This window comes from Pristiophorus japonicus, chromosome 6 (assembly GCF_044704955.1).
Source record: "Pristiophorus japonicus isolate sPriJap1 chromosome 6, sPriJap1.hap1, whole genome shotgun sequence".
Taxonomy (NCBI): Eukaryota; Metazoa; Chordata; class Chondrichthyes; family Pristiophoridae; genus Pristiophorus; species Pristiophorus japonicus.
Window position 1 is genome coordinate 152373280 of NC_091982.1, and position 22215 is coordinate 152395494.

The 22215-nt window shown below is 46.9% G+C and overlaps 1 protein-coding gene across 2 annotated transcripts in view; it reads right to left on the bottom strand.

Annotated features, from left to right (window-relative positions):
* The window catches only part of gpc5b (glypican 5b), an 829244-nt gene that overhangs the window by 495171 nt on the left and 311858 nt on the right, over nt 1-22215 (bottom strand). For both annotated transcript variants that reach the window (XM_070883293.1, XM_070883292.1), the window contains exon 4: nt 911-1044. In XM_070883293.1, the coding sequence (XP_070739394.1) occupies nt 911-1044 (134 nt within the window). The remainder of the gene's footprint in view (nt 1-910; nt 1045-22215) is intronic.

Consider the following 22215-nt stretch of genomic DNA (forward strand, 5'->3'; position numbering starts at 1 on the left):
AGGCACTCCCGATTGACTTCCTTCTAGCCCAAGGACAGTGAGGAAATTGTAGCTTCTCTGCTGCAATCTCAGCTGGTGTCAGCAAACTCACCATAGACCGGGACACCAAACCTGGGATCTCTTCATACCAGCTCTCACCTCATAATGGTTCCCCATTGTAATGTGTGGATGCTCACAGGTTAGTATAGCTGTTGGTGGGACTGGAGTGCAACATCACCCCCGGGAACAGACTTTTAAATTAATTTGGTAAAGTTCCCAGTTTGTTTGTAAATGTGTGGGTTCTAGTGCCCTTACGAAAAGGGGGCACTTGATTTCAAGTTATATTTAAAATAGTTGTAGAGCTGTTGAATTGGGAGTGGCTTAGCCAGTCACGTGATGTTCACAAGACTCAATAAAACCCCAGCCAGTTGGGTTCGGGGAATCCTCGATGAGGCAGGTGGTTGTGAGCCTGGTGGATGAACTGGTAATGTGTAGTGTGATTGTTAAACCTTTTGCTAATAAACCAACTAGTTCTTAATAGCAATATGTTGCCATGAAGCAAATACATTACACCCATAAGATGGCTTTCCCTTTTTTTTATATTTTCAAAACTGGCAGAGTGGCACAAGGCACTGTTGCGCCAACACACTGAGCCATTGGGACGTTTGGCTGAAACTGTGATTCTCAGTCTGATTTAGTCATGCTCTTGGAGGAAGCACCAGGTGATACCTAGAACTTCACTGTACAGATAGAGGGACAAGTTCGATTAATTGGCAGATCAATATATAGCCACTCCTGCACACTTGCCAAGCGGCTGAGCAAGGATGGGTTGTCCACCTGCCCAGGGAATGATGCACGACCACAGGTGACCTAAATGGAAGAGAAGAACCTTTGCATTGACTAGACACTCCTGACAGCAGTATGTCCTTACCTTCTTCTCTGGGTCAGGTTGGTGAATTGGGTCACAGCCTGGGGTTTGAAGTGGGGTGTGGCTGGGGTCCGTATCGTACTGTCCAGCAATGTAGCTATCGCTCTCTCTTGGGGCTGGCCGCAAACCTTACTCACCTACAATATAAAAGCACATATGAGCATTCAATTTCTTTTTGTAAATAAAGAAAGACTTACATTCATATAGCGCCTTCCACAACCACCGGATGTCACAAAGCGCTTTACAGCCAATGAAGTACTTTTGGAGTGTAGTCACTGTTGTAATGTAGGAAATGCAGTAGCCAGTTTGCGTACAGCAAGCTCCCACAAACAGCAATGTGAAAATGACCAGTTGATCTGTTTTTTTGTTATGTTGAATGAGGGATAAATATTGGCCAGAACACCGGAGATAACTCCACTGCTCTTCTTCGAAATAGTGCCATGGGATCATTTACGTCCACTTGAGAGGGCAGATAGGGCCTCAGTTTAATGTCTCATCTGAAAGACGGCACCTCTGACAGTGCAGCACTCCCTCAGTACTGCACTGGGAGTGTCAGCCTAGATTGAGTGGGACTTAAACCCACGACCTTCCGACTCAGAGGTGGGTGTGCTGCCCACTAAGCCACGGCTGACACTGAGTGAGCCTCACTGCAAGTGAAACATGGCACAAAATAAGGGCAGAATTGTGGCTGCATTTAAAATCTTTTTGGTTCTTAGCGTTGAAATTTTGTAAACCTTATAATAAACTCCAGAATATGAAAGCTGAATTAGTGCACAGTCAAGGTCGATGAGTTAATGATCAACTGCTGTTAACTCAGTACCTCCCGACTCTCCCCAGATAATTCCCTCATATCCTTAACATTCAGCCATCCATTGTGCGTACTTTTGGACTACCTTTTGGTTCTTCCATGCTCTCATTTATAAATAATTGTACTTTCATGCCTTACAGAGTGGTTGTACAGAAGCCAGCAGCTGGCCATTAAAGCAACTTGCACGCTTAATGAAAAAAGAAACATCCCAAGGTGCTTTGCAAATAGGCGGAACGCAAGCAGATGACGGGCTAGGGAAGGGGAGCGGCGAGGAGGGGGAATGAAAGGCTAGGTGCAGGAGATGGGTTTTGAGGCGGTTTGTAAGGGGAGGAGGGAGAGGCAGAGGTAGAGAGGTTTGCGGAAGGATTTCCAAAGAGCAGAATTGAGGTGGCTGAAGGATCTGCCACTAATATTCGATCAAAGGGAGGGGAGATGCACAGAGGAGCAGACTCCGAGGAATGGAATATTTGGGAGGCAGTATAGAGCAGAGATTGTATTACTGCACCAATAGGATTCACTTGTCCTCTCCTGAATACTCATGATGGTGAACATTTCCACAAGCAATGGCAGTAGTCCTCTGCAAACTCATCCATGCCACCATTCATGTATGAGTACTGGTAGGTTATTCAACCGTGGGGAGCACTACAGCCCAGTCCTGTTCTCAGCTCACACCTACAGCACGTATCTCCCAGCAGGAGATCACAGACAATGATCAGGACTCTACCCAATTTTATCCATCCCTCTCGTAGAGTTGTTGAGGCCACGTTTGCACCAGTATCATCTCACCAGCTAACTCAGCACAGATTGAGGAATGAGCCAAGCTCCGTGCTTATCTATGGCCCAGCTCTATATTGGGCAGTGTTTCTTCTTCGGCAGTCCCTCAAATCGAGGATGACTTGCTTCCACGCAAAAAACATAGAAACATAGAAAATAGGTGCAGGAGTAGGCCATTCGGCCCTTCGAGCCTGCACCGCCATTCAATAAGATCAAGATTCAAAAATGACTGAATTCAATGAGTTCACAGGTATTTCAATGAAGGATCCGATATTCCAGGTCCCGAACTGCATCTCGAAGGGTGGAAGATGCCTGTGCATGGATTTTTTTAACGTGTGGTGGCCGTTGCACACCAGCCACCACACGGGCTTTACAGAGCTAGGTCTTGGTCCTGTGGCAAGGATTAACCAAGGCAATTGGAGACCAGCTCTGCTGCATGGACCTAGTGTGCACACATATCACAGTGTGGGCTGGTCCATACTGCCCCTGGGCCCTCGGCTCTTCTGGGCCCCGAACTCACGCTCCTTCTGGGCCCCAATCATATTGTTCTGCAATCTCTTGCCGTTTCTTCGCCCCGACCTCGCTGCTCCTGCTGTACCTGCTCGCACTGCAATCACCGACCTGGGTTATGGGTCCCGCCGTCCTCCTCACAGCCGCCGCCCTCCCGAACCAGATCGCGCTGTACCCTGTAGCGGTATGCTCCTTTTATGGCCCCGACTTGCCGCTGATGTTCCCTTGCAGGTTGGAACCGATGGCGCCATTAGTCAATCATCGTCTTGTTCAGTCCGGCACAGATGGGCAGTGCATTTACCAACTGAGCCATCTGGGGGTTGATAACTTTAAGACCACCCTCTCCAACCTTGCTTTCTCATTGGGTAAGAAAAGTAGGCGTTCCTTGGACCACAATCTCTCTGATTGATAGCGGCAGCTGTAGTAACAGAATGTCTGGACAATGGCCATTTTATGACCCTGGTTTTTTTAATGTGAATGTGAAATAAACACATTTTAGGCACATAATCATCATGACCTTTTGGTCAAGAAAATCTTGGCAACAAGATGAAACTCCGTGATATTTTTGTAAGTGAAGGGCTTTGCTTAAAGGAGCATTGTTGTCTGCAGAAAGTGGTGTCATTTAAGATTATTGATTGATGCCTTCAAGATTCTGATGGGCTAAATAGTGCAGGATTGTTTTCACTGCTCGACGAGACAGTAACAAGGCGACAGGGAGTTGAGAAAAATCATAAAAAGAATTAACGGGAGGTTAGGAAAAAAAATCTTTACACAGAGGGTGGTTGGAATGTGGAATTCTCTGCAGAGTCCAAAAATTATTTTAAAGAGGAACTGAGTGAGGATTGTTAACGGCTGTGCAGAGTGAGCAGGGAAGCGGGATTGAAGCAAGTGGCTGGTGTGAAGAAATACACCTGTACAAACCGGTGGAACGCATGGTCTGTTTCTGTGCTGGAACATTCTGTGACCTTACCCCGTAGAAATGGTGCAAAGCATTCTTGTTGTATGCAGCTGCAACCTTATCAAATAATTGCCTCTCAGCTTTTCTGCAAAATAGCGCCGTGGGATCTTTCGCATCCAGCCGAGAGGGCGGACTGGACCCCAGCTTGTTTCGTCCGAAAGACGGCAGCTCCGACAGTGCAGCGCAGTTTTCTCAACACTGCACTGGAGTGTCAAACTAGATTATGTGCGTAAGTCTCTGGGGTGGGACTTGAACCCACACCCTTCTGCTTCAGAGGTGAGAGCGCTACCCGCTAAGCCAAGGCTGACACATCAGTACAAATTACGTAAGCATAGATTTCGGCTCGGTGCCAGGAAATGATTCTGTTTGCAGGGTCTGGCATGAGTTGCCAGTACGTGAGATGAGTACAGATTCACAGCAACCGTTCAAAAGGATGAGTTCCTGCAAGTGGAAAACATCTCAGGATGTAGAAGGTGGATGGGCTAGCGAGGATAGAGGTGCCAGTGACTATGGTCTCCTGGGCCTTGCTTACATATAAGGGAAATTGAAAACCAGAGCATGACAGGAAGGGACAGAATGTACAAACATAAAAGTGAATCAGAATGAGGGGTCAAAGCATGAAAAAAATGGTAAAAAAACAAATTTAAAAGCTCTTTATCTGAATGCACACAGCATTCGTAAGAATATAGATGAGTTGACAACACAAATAGATACAAATGGTTATGATCTGATAGCCATTACAAAGACGTGGTTGCAAGGTGACCAAGACTGTAAGAACATAAGAAATAGGAGCAGGAGTCGGCCATTTGGCCCCTCGAGCCTGCTCCGCCATTCAATATGATCATGGCTGATCTGATCTTGGCCTCAACTCCACTTCCCCGCCCGCTCCCCATAACCCTTCACTCCCTTATTGCTCAAAAATCTGTCTATCTCCACCTTAAATATATTCAATAACCCAGCCTCCACTGTTCTCTGGGCTAGAGAACCTCAAAGATACACGACCCTCTGAGAGAAGAAATTCCTCCTCATTTCCGTTTTAAATGGGCAACCCCTTACTATGAAATTATGCCCCCTAGTTCTAGATTCCTCCACAGGGGGGAAACATCCTCTCTGCATTTACCCTGTCAAGCCCCCTCAGAATATTATATGTTTCAATTAGATCACCTCTCATTCTTCTAAACTCCAATGAGTATAGGCCCAACCTGCTCAACCTTTCCTCTTAAGACAACCCCTTCATCTCAGGAATCAACCGAGTGAACATTCTCTGAGGGTCGGAGAGGAATTTTCTGGACTTTTTTCCTAAATTGGCCTTCAGTCGTTTTCCCCTCTTCTCATAGATTGCATCCCAGGACAGGTGTTGGAGCGGAGTGGGCGACATGATTATGAGCATTTTGCACTATGTTCGACTCTGAGGCGAGAGTACTACCATTGAGTCATGACTGACACATCTCAGTAGATGGGCTACAATTGCAGCAGTGTCAGCTGTGGCTCAGTGGGCAGCATTCTCATCCATGGAGCCTGAAGGTTGTGAGTTCAAATCCCACTCCAGAAACTTGATCACAAAAGTCTAGGCTGACACACCAGTGCAGTGCTGAGGGAGTGCTGCTCTGTCGGATGTGCCATCTTTTGAATAAGACGTTAAACTGAGATCCTGTCTTCTCTCGCAAGTGGATGTGAAAGATCCCGTGGCACTATTTCAAAGAAAAGCAGGGCAATTAGCCCTGATGTCCTGGCCAATATTTATCCCTCATCATCACAGGCAGTCCGTCGATGCGAGGATGACTTGCTTCCACGCCAAAAAGGGATGAGTTCACAGGTGTTTCAATGAAGGACCTAATATTCCAGGTCCCGAACTACACCGTGAAGGGTGAAAGATGCCTGTGCGTTGATTTTATTTTTAACGTTGCACACCAGCCACCACATGGGCTTGACAGAGCTAGGGCTTGGTCCAGTGCGCACACATAACGCAGCCTGGGCTGCCTCTTCTAGGCTGCAGATTCACACCTCTCCTGGTACTGAGCCCTGAGGAACCCAACTGGAAACAGCCTCCAGTCACAAAAGCTTATCTCAACCATTACCATTTGCTGCCTGCCACTGAGCAAATTTTGGATCCAATTTGCCATTCTGCCATGGGCTATTACTTTTTTGATTAGCCTGCCATGTGGGATCTCGTCAAAAGCCTCGCTAAAATCCAAAGAGCAAACAACTTCTTTCAGGGGGGAGATTGAGACTCATCTGCCTAATATTAGACTCCACAGCCAATTCCTTACCAGCCACAGGAAGCCCTCGATTCAAAAACCCTGTTCTCTGACTGAGCATGAAAGGGTTTATGGCAACTCCTTGATTAATGTGAAACACGAACTCTAAAAAATGTTGCCTGAACAGCAAGGTGTCCTCACTGTAAAGTGCAAGGAGGTGCCCTCACTGTAAATGAGTCAACGCACAATTCATTCAAAACAAGTAACTGCTCTAAAAGTGTGATCAGGATGGGTTTATTGTAGAAGATACCCAGGAACCCGGTGCTTGGATGGGGGACTGTGTCAGTCCCAGAAATGATGAAGAATCGGAACACTGGAGGACAGCAATGTTGGGGAGTTCTGCACTTTGTTCACACAGGCAACTTAAAACGTCATCTTCTTCTCCATGTAGTCATAAAAACTTAAGAATTAGGAGCTCAGTGACTCAAAAACACACAAAATTCTTACAGGGCTTGACAGGGTAGATGCAGGAAGGATGTTTCCCCTGGCTGGGGAGTCTAGAACCAGGGGTCACAGAATAAGGGGTCAGCCATTTAGGACTGAGATGAGGAGAAACTTCTTCACTCAGAGGGTGGTGAATCTTTGGAATTTTGGAATTCTCTACCCCAGAGGGCTGTGAAGGCTCAGTCTTTGACTATATTCAAGACCGAGATCGATAGATTTTTGGATATTAAAGGAATCAAAGAATATGGGGACAGTGCAGTCAAGTGGAGTTGAGGTAGAAGATCAGCCATGATCTTATTGAATGGCGGAGTGGGGTCGAAGTGCCTACTCCTGCTCCTAATTCTTAAGTTATCCCTCAACCAGCATCACCAAAAACAGATTATTTGGTCATTATCACATTGTGAGAGTTTGTTGTGCGCAAATTGGCTGATGTGTTTCCCACATTACAACAGTGACTACACGCCAAAAAGCACGTCATTGGCTGTAAAGTGCTTTGAGATGTCCGGTGGTCGAGAAAGGTGATGTATAAATGCAAGTCTTTCTTTAATCTGTATCCCTGGACTTAGATAATATCCATTAGGGATCCAGTGACCCCTGGTGCAAGTGTGCTTTTGTGAAAGTAGATCAAAATGGTGAAGATAGGCTCTGTGAGGTCCCTCACAGACAAATAGCAAGCCCACACTTCTCACAAATGTGAACAGCATTGAGTTGATTCTCTGAATGGATCCTCCTAGTATGGAACCTTCGTCCCCCATTGCTGCACATCAGGAAATGGCAGGCACACTTCCCACGATTGGTTGCCAACTAGGAGCCAAAATGAAGTACTTTTAGCTATGAGGACAGATTGGATAGGCTGAGTTTGTTTTCTTTGCAACAGAGGAGGCTGAGGGGAGACCTCATTGAGGTGTATACAGTTATGAGGGGCCTAGATAAAGAGGGGTCAACAACCAGGGGGCATACATTTAAAATAATTGGTAGGAGGTTTAGAAGGGATACGAGGGGAAAGGTCTTCACCCAGAGGGTGGTGGGGGTCTGGAACTCACAGCCTGAAAGGGTGGTAGAGGCAGAAACTCTCACCACATTTAAAAAGTGCTGTGATGTGCACTTGAAGTGCCGTAACCTTCAGGGCTACAGAACAAGAGCTGGAAACTGGGATTAGGCTGGATAGATCTTTGTCGGCCAGCGTGGACACGATGGGCTGAAATGGCCTCCTTCCGTGCTGTAAATTTCTATGATTCTACGAAAATGGTGGGGCATGCACCCCTGTTTCCACAGCAGGCGAGGGTCCGTGCGAAACTGTTGGACGGTCAGCATTATGTGGAAGCTGCTTGCATTTTCCTACAACTACTCCCAGACAGCCAACACAGAATCTATACAGCAGACTGTTCCAGGAGCTGAACCAGTCCCAAAACATCTCATCTGAAATAATGAATTCAATGGAAAATTTCCAGACAAGGGTTTATTGCATTTGCAGGGCTACTGGCCTTGCCAAACACACGATCCGAACAATTGAAGGGAAAGCGTTAGTGTCAAGTCCACAGTACCATGTCAGATCCCAAACAGTCCCAGCATCAGATGGTCAATCTGCCGAACTCCCACAAGCAATGAGTTCATCGAATAGCAGTTTATTGGTAGTAATTGGCATAAATATGTGACAGTAAAGTATATATGGAACATATGTTTGCTCCTTAACCATTTGTTCTTGTTTGCAATGCATGCTGAGGCTCTGGCTCTATGGAGCTAGGTTTACATTAGAGGCGAGGACCTGAGTTCCCAATGGTCCATTGGTTGTAGAGGAGCACTGACCCTCGCACACCAAAGCGTCTCAGGTTCAATTCGTGGCCTGTGCTGAGTCGGCTGATCACACTACATGCAGTAGATGGGATGCTGCATTTGGGCTCAATGCCTCTGCATTGGGCTGTGAATGGAGCATCGCACAGGGTTCCCAAGCCCTGATTGCTGCCTCGCGACTCCTATGGGAATGTGTGGACATTCTAGGAGAGCAGGCAGGGTTCTGATGGCCTACCTGGTTGAAAAGCCTGGCAACTGTCCAAGCACGCGTATGAAAAATGGCCACTTGGATGAGGTAAGGTGCTCGTGTATTTTGGGGCCTGTGGAAATATGTGCTCAGGAGAGATTAGAAAACTGGTACGTTTCGCAAATCAGGCCAATCACAGGGTCAGTGGTATCAGTTGTTTCCTTAAGCAGTCTTAGATGTTGACTCCCATTGCCCTGTATGTGCTAGCGTAGTAGTAAAAGCCGAGAGTTTATCAAGAACGATCCCACATCTTCGTGTCTTGCACACTTCAAGCCTTCTTTTGGGTTTGGTTTGATTCATAAGGGACTTAATTATGGGGATTCTCAACCGGGGGTCTGTGGCCCTCTAGGGGTCCGTAAGAAGATTTCAAGGCGTCTGTCAGAGAATGGCCGGTTTCACGGGACGGGGACTTTCTGGGGTGTTCTGCGGCTGGGGTCAGGCCCTTGCTCGAGCTGAGGGACCGATCGCAGGGGAGGGAACAGAGCAGTTCAGTGGCTTGTGGGACGGTGTCAGGTAGATGCAGGCTGGGGCCAGGATGGGTGGGGGGAACATGCGGGCAGTATAGGCTTGGCTGGGGTGCGAGGGTACCGGGCTGCCCCGGGGTGGCTAACTGGTTACACTGGGCTGGATGCTGGTTACAGAGTCCAGGGCCCAGTCCCCAGAAACCGGTACCGGGAGGCTGCAGTAACTGAATGTGTGACCGGAACTCAAAACCGAACACCCCCCCAACCCCCACCCCGCCACAGACTGTGGAAAAAATCCCCCCCACAGACTGTAGGACACACTGTTTCCACTCTCCCCCGCACCCCCCCACTGACAATGGGACAAACCGCCCGCCCACCCACAGACAATGGGACAAACTGCCCCCCCCCACATAAAATGGGACAAACTGCCTCCCCCCCGCACAGAAAAAAGGACAAACCACCCGCCCCCCCTCCCCCACAGACAATGGGACAAACCGCCTGCCCCCCCACCGCCACAGACAATGGGACAAACTGCCCCCCCCCCGACAGACAATAGGACAAACCGCCTGCCTGACCCCCCCCCCCCCCCACAGACAACGGGACAAACCGCCTGCTGCGCCCCCCCGCCCCCCAAACTGTGGAACACATTGTCGCTACCCCCACAATTTTCAGGCAAAAAAAATTGCCTTGTGTTACAGGGTGTCCGTGGAATTTTTAGATCCCGGGAGGGGTCCTCAGGAGCCAAAAGGTTGCAAACCGCTGCTTTATTCCACATTAGATAAAACGCATAGAACAATGGTATTGATGGTGGTCCCTTGATATAGATCAGTACAACTTGTTCCTGCGTCTTGTAACAAAAATAAAGAACACGGGAGCCCCCATCAACTACCATTGGGTCGTCCAACTCAACCTCTCTCAGTATCCTGTCCTACTGCTGAGGACAATGGCTCAAAGCCTTGCATTGCTCCAGTTTGTGTTCAGATTTTTAGAAGCCTCTGTCACAGCCTCCATCAGGGATGACTAAAGATTTCCGACAGCAAGGTGCAAAAGTGTCTCTCCAAATGTGCCGACACGTCGCGGGGATTGCCTGTTGTTTGGGTCTCAGAGAGAAAACAAATTGCCATCTCATACTACAATTGTCAGTCATCTGCCTTCTGATCCACAATTCACCTTGGGAAGCCAAGGCTTTTGCTAAACAAAATGCAAGCCTTAACACAGCTCACGTTCAAGCCCTTTCTGCAAAACTAGGCACGTCTACATCGAAACAACAACTTTTATTTATATAGCACCTTTAACATAGTAAAACATCCCAAGACGCTTCACAACAGAGTTACGAGACAAAACAATAGATTTGACACCAAGCCACATAAGTAGAAATTGCCGCAGGGGAACAAAAGCTTGGTCAAAGAGGTTGGTTTTAAGGAGCGTCTCGAAGGAGGAAAGAGAGGTAGAGAGGCAAAGAGGTTTAGGCAGGGAGTTCCAGAGCTTGGGGCCTAGGCAACAGAAGGCACGGCCACCAATGGTTGAGCGATTATAATCAGGGATGCTCGGGAGGGTAGAATTAGAGGAGCGCAGACATCTCGGGGGGTTGTGGGGCTGGAGGAGATTACAGACATAGGGAGGGGCGAGGCCATGGAGGGATTTGTAAACAAGGATGAGAATTTTGAAATTGAGGCGTTGCTTAACCCGAAGCCAATGTAGGTCGACGAGCACAGGGGTGATGCGTGAAAGGGACTTGGTGCAAGTTAGGACTTGGGCTGCAGGGTTTTGGATGACCTTAAGGTTACATAGGGTAGAATGTGGGAGGCTAGCCAGAAGTGCATTGGAGTAGTCAAGTCTAGCGGCATGGATGAGGGCTTCAGCAGCGGATAAGGTGAGATGGGGTGGAAACGGGCGATGTTACAGAGGTGGAAATAGGCGGTTTTAGTAATACGGCAGTTATGTGGTCAGCAGCTCATTTCAGGGTGAAATATGACACGCAGGTTGCGAACAGTCTCGTTCAACCTCAGACAGATGCTAGGGAGAGGGATGGAGTCGGTGGCTAGGACAAATATAAAATATATTGCGTAGATTGTGAATAAACCAGGGAAGGAGCTGGCTTGCTGGGTTGACTCACCTTACCTCAACCCTTATAATCTTATGTTTTACATGAGGCCTGCCTGTACATAATATGCCACAAACATGTGAATATTACATCTGAGAGCTTGTTCAAATATCTCCCAGGCTCTAGGATTTCATTCCTATCACTTTATGATTGGTGGATCATGCAATTTTCTGTCTCCAGACTGAAGATATTCTGTATCACTTACAAAGGTTTATAAATCTCCATCAGCTGAGCATTAAAATTCAGCTTGTCAGATATTGGCTTACACTGAGTGCAGATTGTCTGCCGTGTCCAGAAAAGGAGGCTCCTTCTGCGAAGAGTGTTTACACAATTGGCGAGACTGCAGCGTAAATCACAGCCGCGAGGTCCGTATGAACATGTCCTGGTACGATTCACTAAACAAGGTCTTCTGAATGACATCCAATTCCATGTACAAACAGAGGGCACGGGTCAAGAGGTTGGGAAACTGGGGCCGTTGCCAATCTTGCTCTCAGAGAATTTGAGCATTGACACGGACGACCGCACCTATCCACCAAAAGGCCTAAAAGCCAGAAACCACAATCAGTACAGAAAGAAAGACTTGCATTTATATAGCGCCTTTCACAACCACCGGACGTGCCAAAGCACTTTACAGCCAATGAAGTACTTTTAGAAGCTAGTCACTGTTGTAATGTGGGAAACGCAGCAGCCAACTTGCGCACAGCAAGCTCCCACAAACAGCAATGTGATAATGGCCAGATAATCTGTTTTTTTTGTTATGTTGATTGAGGGATAAATATTGGCCCAGGACACCGGGGATAACTCCCCTGCTCATCTTCAAAATAGTGCCATGGGATCTTTTACGTCCACCTGAGAGAGCAGACAGGGCTCGGTTTAATGTCTCTTTTGAAAGACAGTACCGCATTAGCCTAGATTCATGAGTTCAAGTCCCTGGAGTGGGACTTGAACCTACAACCTTCTAACTCAGAGGTGAATGTGCTACCCACTGAGCCACAGCTGATACATAGTAGGGTTGCCAAACCCTCCAGGATTGTTCTGAAGCCTCCAGGAATTAAAGATTAATCTCCAGGAGATTGCTGTGAGCAACACAGGAGAAAAATCACAGGGCATTTAAAATGGTGTTCTTTATGACATTTTCTTTGAACACTTTTATTTTCTAATTATAAAAATAGTGGATATGGGAGAAAGCCTGTTTGACGGTCAGTCAAAAAAAATCATCCAATCGGGTAATGAAGACTCTATTTGCTTTCCAATTGGCGCGGGCAGGTGATGCACCATGAGGATGTGCGTTCTGGGTGACCAATAATGGGACTGTGGGAGCAGGGTAGTTGGGATCAGGAGGTCATGTGATGATACCTCCAGCGATATATCCAACCAGAGTTGGCAAGCCTAGCCGTCAGACCCCTGAAATCTGCTAGATACGTCCAACTTGTATTTCCTCAATAACTCGTAAGAACATGAGAACATAAGAAATAGGAGCAGGAGCCCGTCGAGCCTGCTCCGCCATTCAATAAGATCATGGCGGATCTTCAACCTCCACTCTACTTTTCCGCTCTATCCTACATCCCTTGATTCCCTTATAGTCCAAATATCTATCGATCGTTGTCTTGAATATACCCAACGACTGAGCATCCACTGCAGCTGGGGCAGAGAATTCCAAAGAGTCACAGAAATTTCTCCTCATCTCAGTCCTAAATGGTCGACCCCTTATTCTGAGACTGTGACCCCAGGTACTAGACTCTCCAGCCAAGGAAAACATCCTCCGTGCATCTACCCTGTCAAGCCCCTTAAGAATTTTATACGTTTTAATGAGATCACCTCTCATTCTTCGAAACTCTCTGAATATAGGCTTAGTCTACTCATTCTCTCCTCATAAGGCAATTTCCACAATCCCAGGAATCAGTCTAGTGAACTTTCATAGTACTCCCTCTATGGCAAGTATATCCTTCCTGAGTTAAGGAAATCAAAATTGTACACTCAGTTTAAAAGGGTATTCAACCCTTGATGAATGTTCTCACAACCTTTTTTTGTGTAGCAAACCACAACAGCAATGATGCAATTAGCTAATCTTAGCAGCGACCCGTGTTAGTAGAGATAATATGCCCTTGGCCCAGGGAAAGGACTCCTGCTGCTCATCACTGACAGTAAGTGTGATGTCCCTGCCACAGCCTCCCGCCACCAACCCGCAGCCCCCACCCCACACCCAGGCCAAATAGCTCCCCTGTGTAAATCCACCATTAGACCCATACACAGCTGCCACATGTAAATTACTGTTTCACTCACACACAAATTCTTTGTGTAAAAGAATTAGACTCAAGCACTGTGTAAATGCACTATTAGACATACACAGATCCTTCGTGTAAATGCACCACAGATCCCCTGATTTAAATGTGCCATTAGATTCTCGCAGCTGTGATACCTCCCAAGGTTCAACAGCCTTTTAAAAAAATTTGTTCATGGGATGTGGGCGTCGCTGGCAAGGCCAGCATTTATTGGCCATCCCTAATTGCCCTGGAGAAGGTGGTGGTGAGCCGCCTACTTGAACCACTGCAGTCCGTGTGGCAAGTGTACTCCCACAGTGTTGTTGGGGTGGGGTGGGGGGTGGAGTGCCAGGATTTTGACCCAGTGACGATGAAGGATCGGCAATATACTTCCAAGTCAGGATGGTGTGTAACTTGGAGAGGAAATGTGAAGGTGATAGTGTTCCCATGCGCCTGCTGCCCTTGTCCTTCTAGGTGGTACAGGTTGCGGGTTTGGGAGGTACTGCCGACACTCATTGTGTAGCTCACCTTTCAAAAATGTGAATCTATGGCTTGGGTCAAAGCTTTAAGGAAGGAGAAATACAGTAAAAGGAAATCCTCAATGCATGTGGCCTCCTGAATAGTAACTGAATGTTTTTACATTGCAATCAGTGTGCAGGTAGCCAGGAATGTTTGAAACCTGCCCACCTCCCTCATCCAAGCTCCTTCTGATGGTCACCATAATCCTGCTGCTCCAACCAGCAATCTAATTAACTAGATTTCATTTTGTCTTTGTTCATTTTTAAAGAGAATGCCTGAATATTGAATTAGCTTGGGAGGTCATATACAATGGGAGCTATACCATACAATGGAGGGCAAACTTACATTGCAGGTATGCCATGAAATAGAGGTGTGCTGTACAAGGGTCAAACAAACCATGGCCCCAATATTGACAGGGACGGGTTGCATAAGCAGCGAGGAGGAGTTTCCCCACAGCATGCCTCCTTTTTTTCTACAGTATCCCCGTCCGTTAATCAGCCTGGTTAACAGACTTGGTTCCCTGTCGGGCAGAGAACGCTTCGGTGCAGGCCACAGCCCCAGGAGCGGGTAAGGAATCTGTTACTGTGTTAGTGGGAGCATGGGAGAGGGTGGGGGGAGTGGCGGGTGTCTGATCCTGAGGGATCCTGGCAGGGAAGTGGTAGGCTGGAAGAAAGCACTCCTGCTCTTCCTGGCCCACAAGCAGTGTTGTAAAGGCACTTATTTCCTCCCTGAAGCTATCTTTACCTCCCTTCAGATGTCAGGTTTCCCAAGGCCTGGGAAACCCGGCCGGCTAGGTTAAACCTGTAAGACGGGTTCAATGTGAAGCTGTGAGCCTCATTATAATATTTAAATTGCCAACCCGCCTCCTGAGAGCAGGTTGGCTGGCCGCCGACTGTCCTGCCTCCTTCAAACCCGGAAATGGGCGGGCTGAAGGAGGGTTGGTCGGGTTTCAGATTTAAAACATTTTTACATCTTACCTGACCCGCAACTCATACATTTTTCAGGGTTAATATTACCCCCCAAATAATGGAAGACATACTATACAACAGGGGGAATGCTATATGATGAGTGACATATATGATGGGAGTCATACTGAGTTGTACTGTCAGCCATGGCTCAGTGGTAACACTCTCGCCTCTGAGTCTGTAGATTGGTGGTTCCATTCCCATTCCAAAAACTTGAGCAGAAAAATCTAGGCTAACATTCCGGTGCAGTGCTGAGGGAGTGCTACACTGTCAGAGGTGCTGTCTTTCAGATGAGATCTTAAACTAAGGCCCTGTCTGCTCTCTCAGGTGGATCTAAAAGATGGCACTAGTTTGAAGAAGAGCAGGGGAATTATCCCTGGTGTTCTGGTCAATATTTATCTCTCAATCAACATTGCTAAAAAACAGATTATCTGGTCAGTGTCATGTTGCTGCTTGTGGGAGCTTGCTGTGCACAGATTGACAGCTGCGTTTCCTACATGATGACACTTCAAAAGTACTTCATTGTCTGTAAAGTGCTTTGGGAGGTCCTGAGGTTGTGAAAGGTGCTATATAAATGCAGGTCTTTCTTTTTCTTTCACTGTTGCCTCAGAGTCAGAAGGTTGTGGGGTCACACTCCAGGGGCCCGAGCACATAATCCAGGATAAAATCAGTTCGGGTCAACACGAGAGGAGGTGTCTGTTAAACCTGCTGGAAGCGTCAATACCAGGTCAGGTCACCAATGCACCCTCTCAACTGAAGGTGGTAGTTGGCCCAGAGAGGGACAAAAGAATGGGGGGAAAGGAGGAAGAGAGTGCAAATACCCTTGGAATAGAAACACACATTGATTAATTGAAAGAGCTACAAATGCCCTGCAAATAAGTCTTGCAATCTCAACTCCCATTAAATCTTTGTAACAGGCAGAAGGCTACTTTCCAGAAGAGTCGAAGCACTATGTGGCTTGTAACCAGCCATGATTAGTTTTTTTCCCCCAATTATTCTCGCCCTATTTCCACAGGAGTCTGCTGAGTCACATCCAGAGTGCAGTTCCAGGATCATGGCCCTGTACTCAAATGGCCGGTCTTTGCCTGCGAACCTCAATGTAGTGAATGCAGGCTGGCTATTCCGTTGTGGGAGGACATTGCCAGTCAGACGTGACTCCAGTTCTCACCCAACTTCCACTCACATGCCCATTCTGGCACCGATAATGGTCAGTGGGAATGATTAATTGATTTTCTATGGCCCATTAGTTCAAGGATTTCTGAGGCTAATTGCATCAACCCAGCAGCTGCCTTGGGCCTCCAAGTGTTAACCTTCATATTCTATTCGCACTACCATCTAGAATAATATTAGTGCAGTTGGAACGAGTGCGATGGTATCTTTATGGAAAACAATTTTTTTGTTTCCCCCAACTGTCAGCTCCTGGGATTAGGGTGAAGGTTCTTGTAAATTAAAACTGAAGTGAAACCAGCTGTAAGACAACCGACATTTTGCAGTGATTGTTGCTTAACCAGCACACAATCTGGGTTTGTCCAGCTTTAATGGCTTAATTTGTGAAGTCATTTTCGTCTTAGGAAGAAATGAATACAAGACGTTGCAGTATTTACACTGCCCATGGGTTAGATCGGAGAGATACAGAGCACGCAGGTGCCAGGTTCAGTCGCGGCCTCTGCTGACTTCCCTGCTCTCAGCCCGTTGACTTCGGCGCTCTCGAGTTAAGGAAGAGAAGGGGGAGGTGGGGAGACAGAAAATGAGAGAGTTAACAAAATCCACCGCTCATCATTATCCAGCGGCCTCCTGCAAGAAAGTACAAAATGGCGAGCGAGGACAGGCCGTGATGCCCTCCGGAATTGAATGGCCACCGACACCTGCTCAAACATGAGGAGCGGCTGAGGTAAAAAGAGCATGGGAATTCTGGAAATCCGAAGTTAAAAATCAGAAAATGTTGGGACCGTGCGGTGGGCCTGATCAGATGATGTGTTGGCGCAGAGCTTCCATCGTGTTTCTGATTCGATTGTGCACAGAAAATCTCCCCCAGCTTTCCTTTCTTCGACTTTCGGAAGAGATGTTAAACCGAGGATCTCTCAAGTGGACGTAAAAGATCCCATGACTCTATTTCGAAGAAGTGCAGGGGAGTTATCCCCAGTAGCCTGGCAAATATTTGTCCCTCAATCAACATAATAAAAACAGATTATCTGGTCATTATTGTAATAAGATAATGTGTAGCACCCTCTAGCTAGGAGGTATCGATATACTGTATAGCGCCCTCTAGCTAGGAGGTATCGATATACTGTAGAGTGCCCTCTAGCTAGGAGTTATCGGGAGCTGTATTGAGAGAGAGGGTCCACGAAGGAATGCCATTTTAAAGGTCCACATGGCTGTCTGAGATCTCCCAAATAAATAGAGCTAAATTAAACTAAGAGTGTTCAAGAGTGTTCACGAGACTATAAAATACATGATGTCAGAAGCGGAGAGTTCCGATCTTTCGTCGAACGCAGATACAACCGAAATATTGGAACTGTAAGACTTTTTCTAGCCAATCGAAATCGACATTAAACAGTGCAGTGCAGAGCATGCTTCCTGCACATCACGCATGGATCCGTGAAGGGCGATAAATAATCATAAGCTAGTAAAAGAATCTAGAGGCATTAGTAAAGTAAACATAAAGTGGCATAGGTTATTGCAGAGCCTCAATTGAAAAAGTATTTCTACAATTACATGCTTTCGATATTTTACTATTCGACCTCTGGGTACTTGAACTGTATCCATGTATGTGACAAAACTGTAGCGAGCTATCATGACCACCATGGTGCCAACTCCCGCACACATTCCTCTCCCACCTCCATTGCAGACGATTTGAAAGCCAACTGGAAAAAATTCAAACAGCTGTGGAACAGCTATGCAATTATCACAAATACTGTGGAAAAAACCAGATAGAGTTAGGGTTGCAACGTATATCACTGCCATTGGCAGCGACGCCCTAGATATCCACAATAACCTTCCCTAAAAATCAGAGGAAGACAAGCAGGAAATTGAGATTATTTTGAAGCTTTGGGAAGAGCACTGTAAAGGTCAACCAACATCATCTATGAACGGTACCAGTTTAATAACTGTGTACAAGGGGACGAGCAGTTTGATAGATATCTCATGCAAGTGAGAGAGCTAGCATCGTCATGCGATTTTGGCAATTTGAGGGATGATTTCATCTGAGACCGCATAATCTGCGGAATATCTGATAATGCTCCGCGTAAGAGGCTATTGCAAGAATCAAGCCGGACACTCGATAAATGTGTAATGCTCTGTAAAGCTACAGAGGCCACAGTTGCACAAATGAAATCCATGAAGCTCACTAAATCATCATCATCATCATCATCAACTAAAACAGACTCTGAATATGTCAAAGCTGTCAGACAGAAACCCGGACCCACAAGGAAAGAATTCACAGACAAAGAGTTCATGAACAATTGTAGATATTGTGGCAAAAGACATGAGCTGTCAAAAACCAAATGCCCAGCATATGGGAAGACCTGCACAATTTGCGGCAAACTAAATCACTTTTCTCAAAAGTGTAGGCAGAATGGATCGAGGCAGAAGTCTATACATAACCCTAAATATAAGGGCAGGGCAAAAGTTCATGCAGTATATGAAGAGAGTTATGATTCTGATTTTGAAGTCATGACTGTAAAGATGCTTGGTAAAGTTGATTGCACAATCAAGGACAAAGCTGACAGAAGGTATCTGAACAAGATTATGACTACCTTCTCCATTAAAGGTCAAATTGTAAAAATGCAAATAGATTTTGGAGCCACATGCAATGTGCTACCTCTTAGATACTTACCTAAAGGCTTAAAGATAAAAGAATCTAAAACAATACTGTCACTAGAAACAACCATGCAACCATTCCAGTGATAGGGACTTGTAATGTGCCAATACAAGTAAAAAACATGGAAAATACACAGAACAAACAAAAGTACATTGTGCCCTTTGTGATCATTAAGGGCCAAAATGCACCACTGATTGGCTCACGCACTGCTCAACAGCTACAACTGATAAAAGTGCAGCACCAGAATATCGTGGTGGTAAATGAACCACACAAATCGCAAACTACAAACAATGTAAACATCTCGCTAGCGTCAAAAACTGATGTCAACAATGCATATCCGGATGTGTTTAAGGGACTTGGGGCTAGAAACTCCACTTGTGTGATTATCGTCCAAAAATGATCGATATTTCCGGCGTGGGCGGTAAAAAAGGGTTTTCTGATCGCCAGCTTCTCGCCCATTCTCAAAACACCTAGTTTACATTTTTGAAAATGGGCGTTACCGCGAGCAATATCAAATGGGCAGTAGTGTTAAAAATTTTGACCTTCTGCCGTAAAGTGTGGCTGTCCTTAGCAACAGCATGGCAACGCTCGATTCCCGCAATTCTGGAGGTCAAGGGTCACCATGAGATGCGCAGAAGAGGAGACAGAGAGAGAGGGAGCTCAGAGGGACTGAAGGCGTGGCTGGCTGTGGTGTGGCTGCTTTGGGAGGAAGGAGGGAGACTTTAGAGCTTCACAGCAAGTAGGCAAACAAAAATTAGCCGTTACCAGCCACATATTTGCCCGAATTTGGCCTACAATGGAGGGAGAGAAGGAGGCATCACAGCACGCTGTGGAGATGACGTTGGAGAGAGCATATTGGAGGCCGCAAAAGAGCCAGGAGGTTCTCGGACGAGGCAAATGCCTCCCTCCTGCAGGAGGTTGTGTCACACTGGGGTGATTTGACCCAGGGAGGGTGTGGGAAGCCCACCCCAAAGGCTTAACAGAGGATATGGACCGAGATAGCAGAGGTGGTCTCGTCGGCGACCAACGAGGTGTGTGAGGGCAACCAATGCCGCAAACGATGGAATGACCTTGTGGGAGCCGCAAGAGTAAGTATTACATTAATTTACATGTACTTGTGTATTTATATAATTTGATTGTAACAGTCATGAGTGACTATCAGCAGATGTGAGGTCTTTCACTTTTACCAGGAATGTTTTACTCAAAGCCTGCGATCACGGTGTAGGTCTTTAGGTAAAGAATGATAATAATCATAATAATCATGATTACATCTGTCGGTTATGTGTTGTATCAGTGTCTGTGACAGCACCAAGCAATGATATCACGCAATGATCTCGTGCCATGTCGTCCTGTCACCTTTTACAGAAGAAGCTATCGACGACGAGGTCCATGCAGAGGTGAACGGGTGGGGGGGCCACCAGTCCCCAGCGACATCACTGACATGGAGGAGCGAGTGCTAGCATTCATGGGGAAGCACCCCTGGACAGTCACGGATGCATCTGCAGACTCTGAAGTGATGCCACTACATGATGTAAAATCAATAGCTGTCACACCAACTCATATTCGAACAATCATATATGATAGATGATTTCTAAAAGTGTTATAGAAATAATGCTGGCCTAATGAAAATCATTGCAATGCATAATGTGTTGATGGTCATGAAATGTGATGTCTGTAATAATTTTGAGAGTGGTGGTGCTTTTGTCGTGCATATGCTGTGTGTAGCGCTAGACTCACCTTGTCACCCTAGCACCCCCTTCTCTTCTAATAACCTCATTTATGTCTTGCAGCTCAACCAGCAGCGCAGCCCCAGGTAAGGCCACAGAGGCCTGAAGGTGGGGGCAGGAGTCGACGGATGATCCTACTACATCTGGTGCTGAGGAGCTCCGATTGCTGCCCGTCAATCCGCTGGCTCTGTTCTCGACGGATGAGAGCGCGGACTTCGAAGAATCTGCATTGTCACGCTCCAGAACCCATTCCACCCCAAGGCCATCTTGTGGTCCTCCGGTCATTCCTGCCTCCACTCTGGAGGTGCCGGCCACAAGCACCTCTCCACAGGGCATCCCATTTGTCCCCAGGACGGCGCTGACCTCGCGGCGGCCTCGTGGACACAGCAGGTCTGTTGCACAAGTGCTACATGACAGCGGAGAGATGGTACAGTTGTCCAAGAGGACTGTAGACATTGGTGACCAGCTCATCGAAGCTTTAGGGGGCATATCCTGACACCTGGCCACCATGACCGAGTACATTCCAGCATGGCGGAGTCTGTGGATGCAATAGCCAGGAACACTGCTGCCACAGGCCTCCCAGTGGTCCCTGAGTGCGGCACTCCACCCCTAGGTTCTGTACCACCACTGCGAACGACAGATGAGAGCAAGGACCAAGATTCTGCTCCGGCATCAGAGAATGTTGCCCCCTTGGCACCCTCCGCTCCCATACCCGTCCAACCAATGCATCTGCCTTCATCCCCCGCAATGAGGCACCACCTGAGGAGTTCCTCGGCCAGGCGCTGTGGAGTAAGGAGGGGAAGGGGTAGAGGTGGGGAGAAGAAGGAGAGGGGGGAAGGAAAGTGAGGTGCATGTGCGCAGGTGATGGCTGTGTTATATCTCCATCTGGGTGTATGCAATTTGTTGCAATGTATGGGAGCTGGGGACCACGCTCCTGCTTTGCCTTTGTATTCTGTGTTGCTGGACATGTTGAACATGTGATTGATGTCAATGGTGGAAAAAATGGGGTGTGGGCTGGGGTTGGGTGTTATTGGCTGTGATACTTATGATTTCAGACCAATGTTGGTATTAAACTTTTGTTATTGAACATAACCTTGCTGCACATTGTCTCAGATAGCTGGACTGTTTTACACTGCTGATTCCTTACCATGAAAGGGTTAAATACAACTTAACATCAATCAACGCAAACTTTAACTGGCACCAAGGTGATGGGCACCATTGGTGTCTGAGCTGCACACACACAGCAGTTTGTCAGCATTGTCACTCACATCAACGCTCTTTTAGTCAAATCTTTTCAATATCAGCTCCTCACATAAGAGTGGGATTTAACAAATACCAGTCACACCGCTGGCATTTGTTCCGGTTAGTTCCACTTTTTCTGGGCAGTTTTTTGAGCGAGCGATATTGTCGGCAATATGTGTGCGAGGTGGTGAAATTGAAGATGGGCGATCTCCATGGTCACTAGTTTGGGTAAATATGCTCTTTACAACAAAAAACAGTGGGCGGGCGGTGATATTTTTTCTCGGCATTAAGCCCATTGGGAAAATAACGCTCAGCGATAAGTCTCTTAAAAAAGCCCGTTAGTTTCCATTTTGCGCCAGAATGGGTGATATATGGGCGTTATACGTCATTTCAGCGGTAAAATGGGCATTAAATGG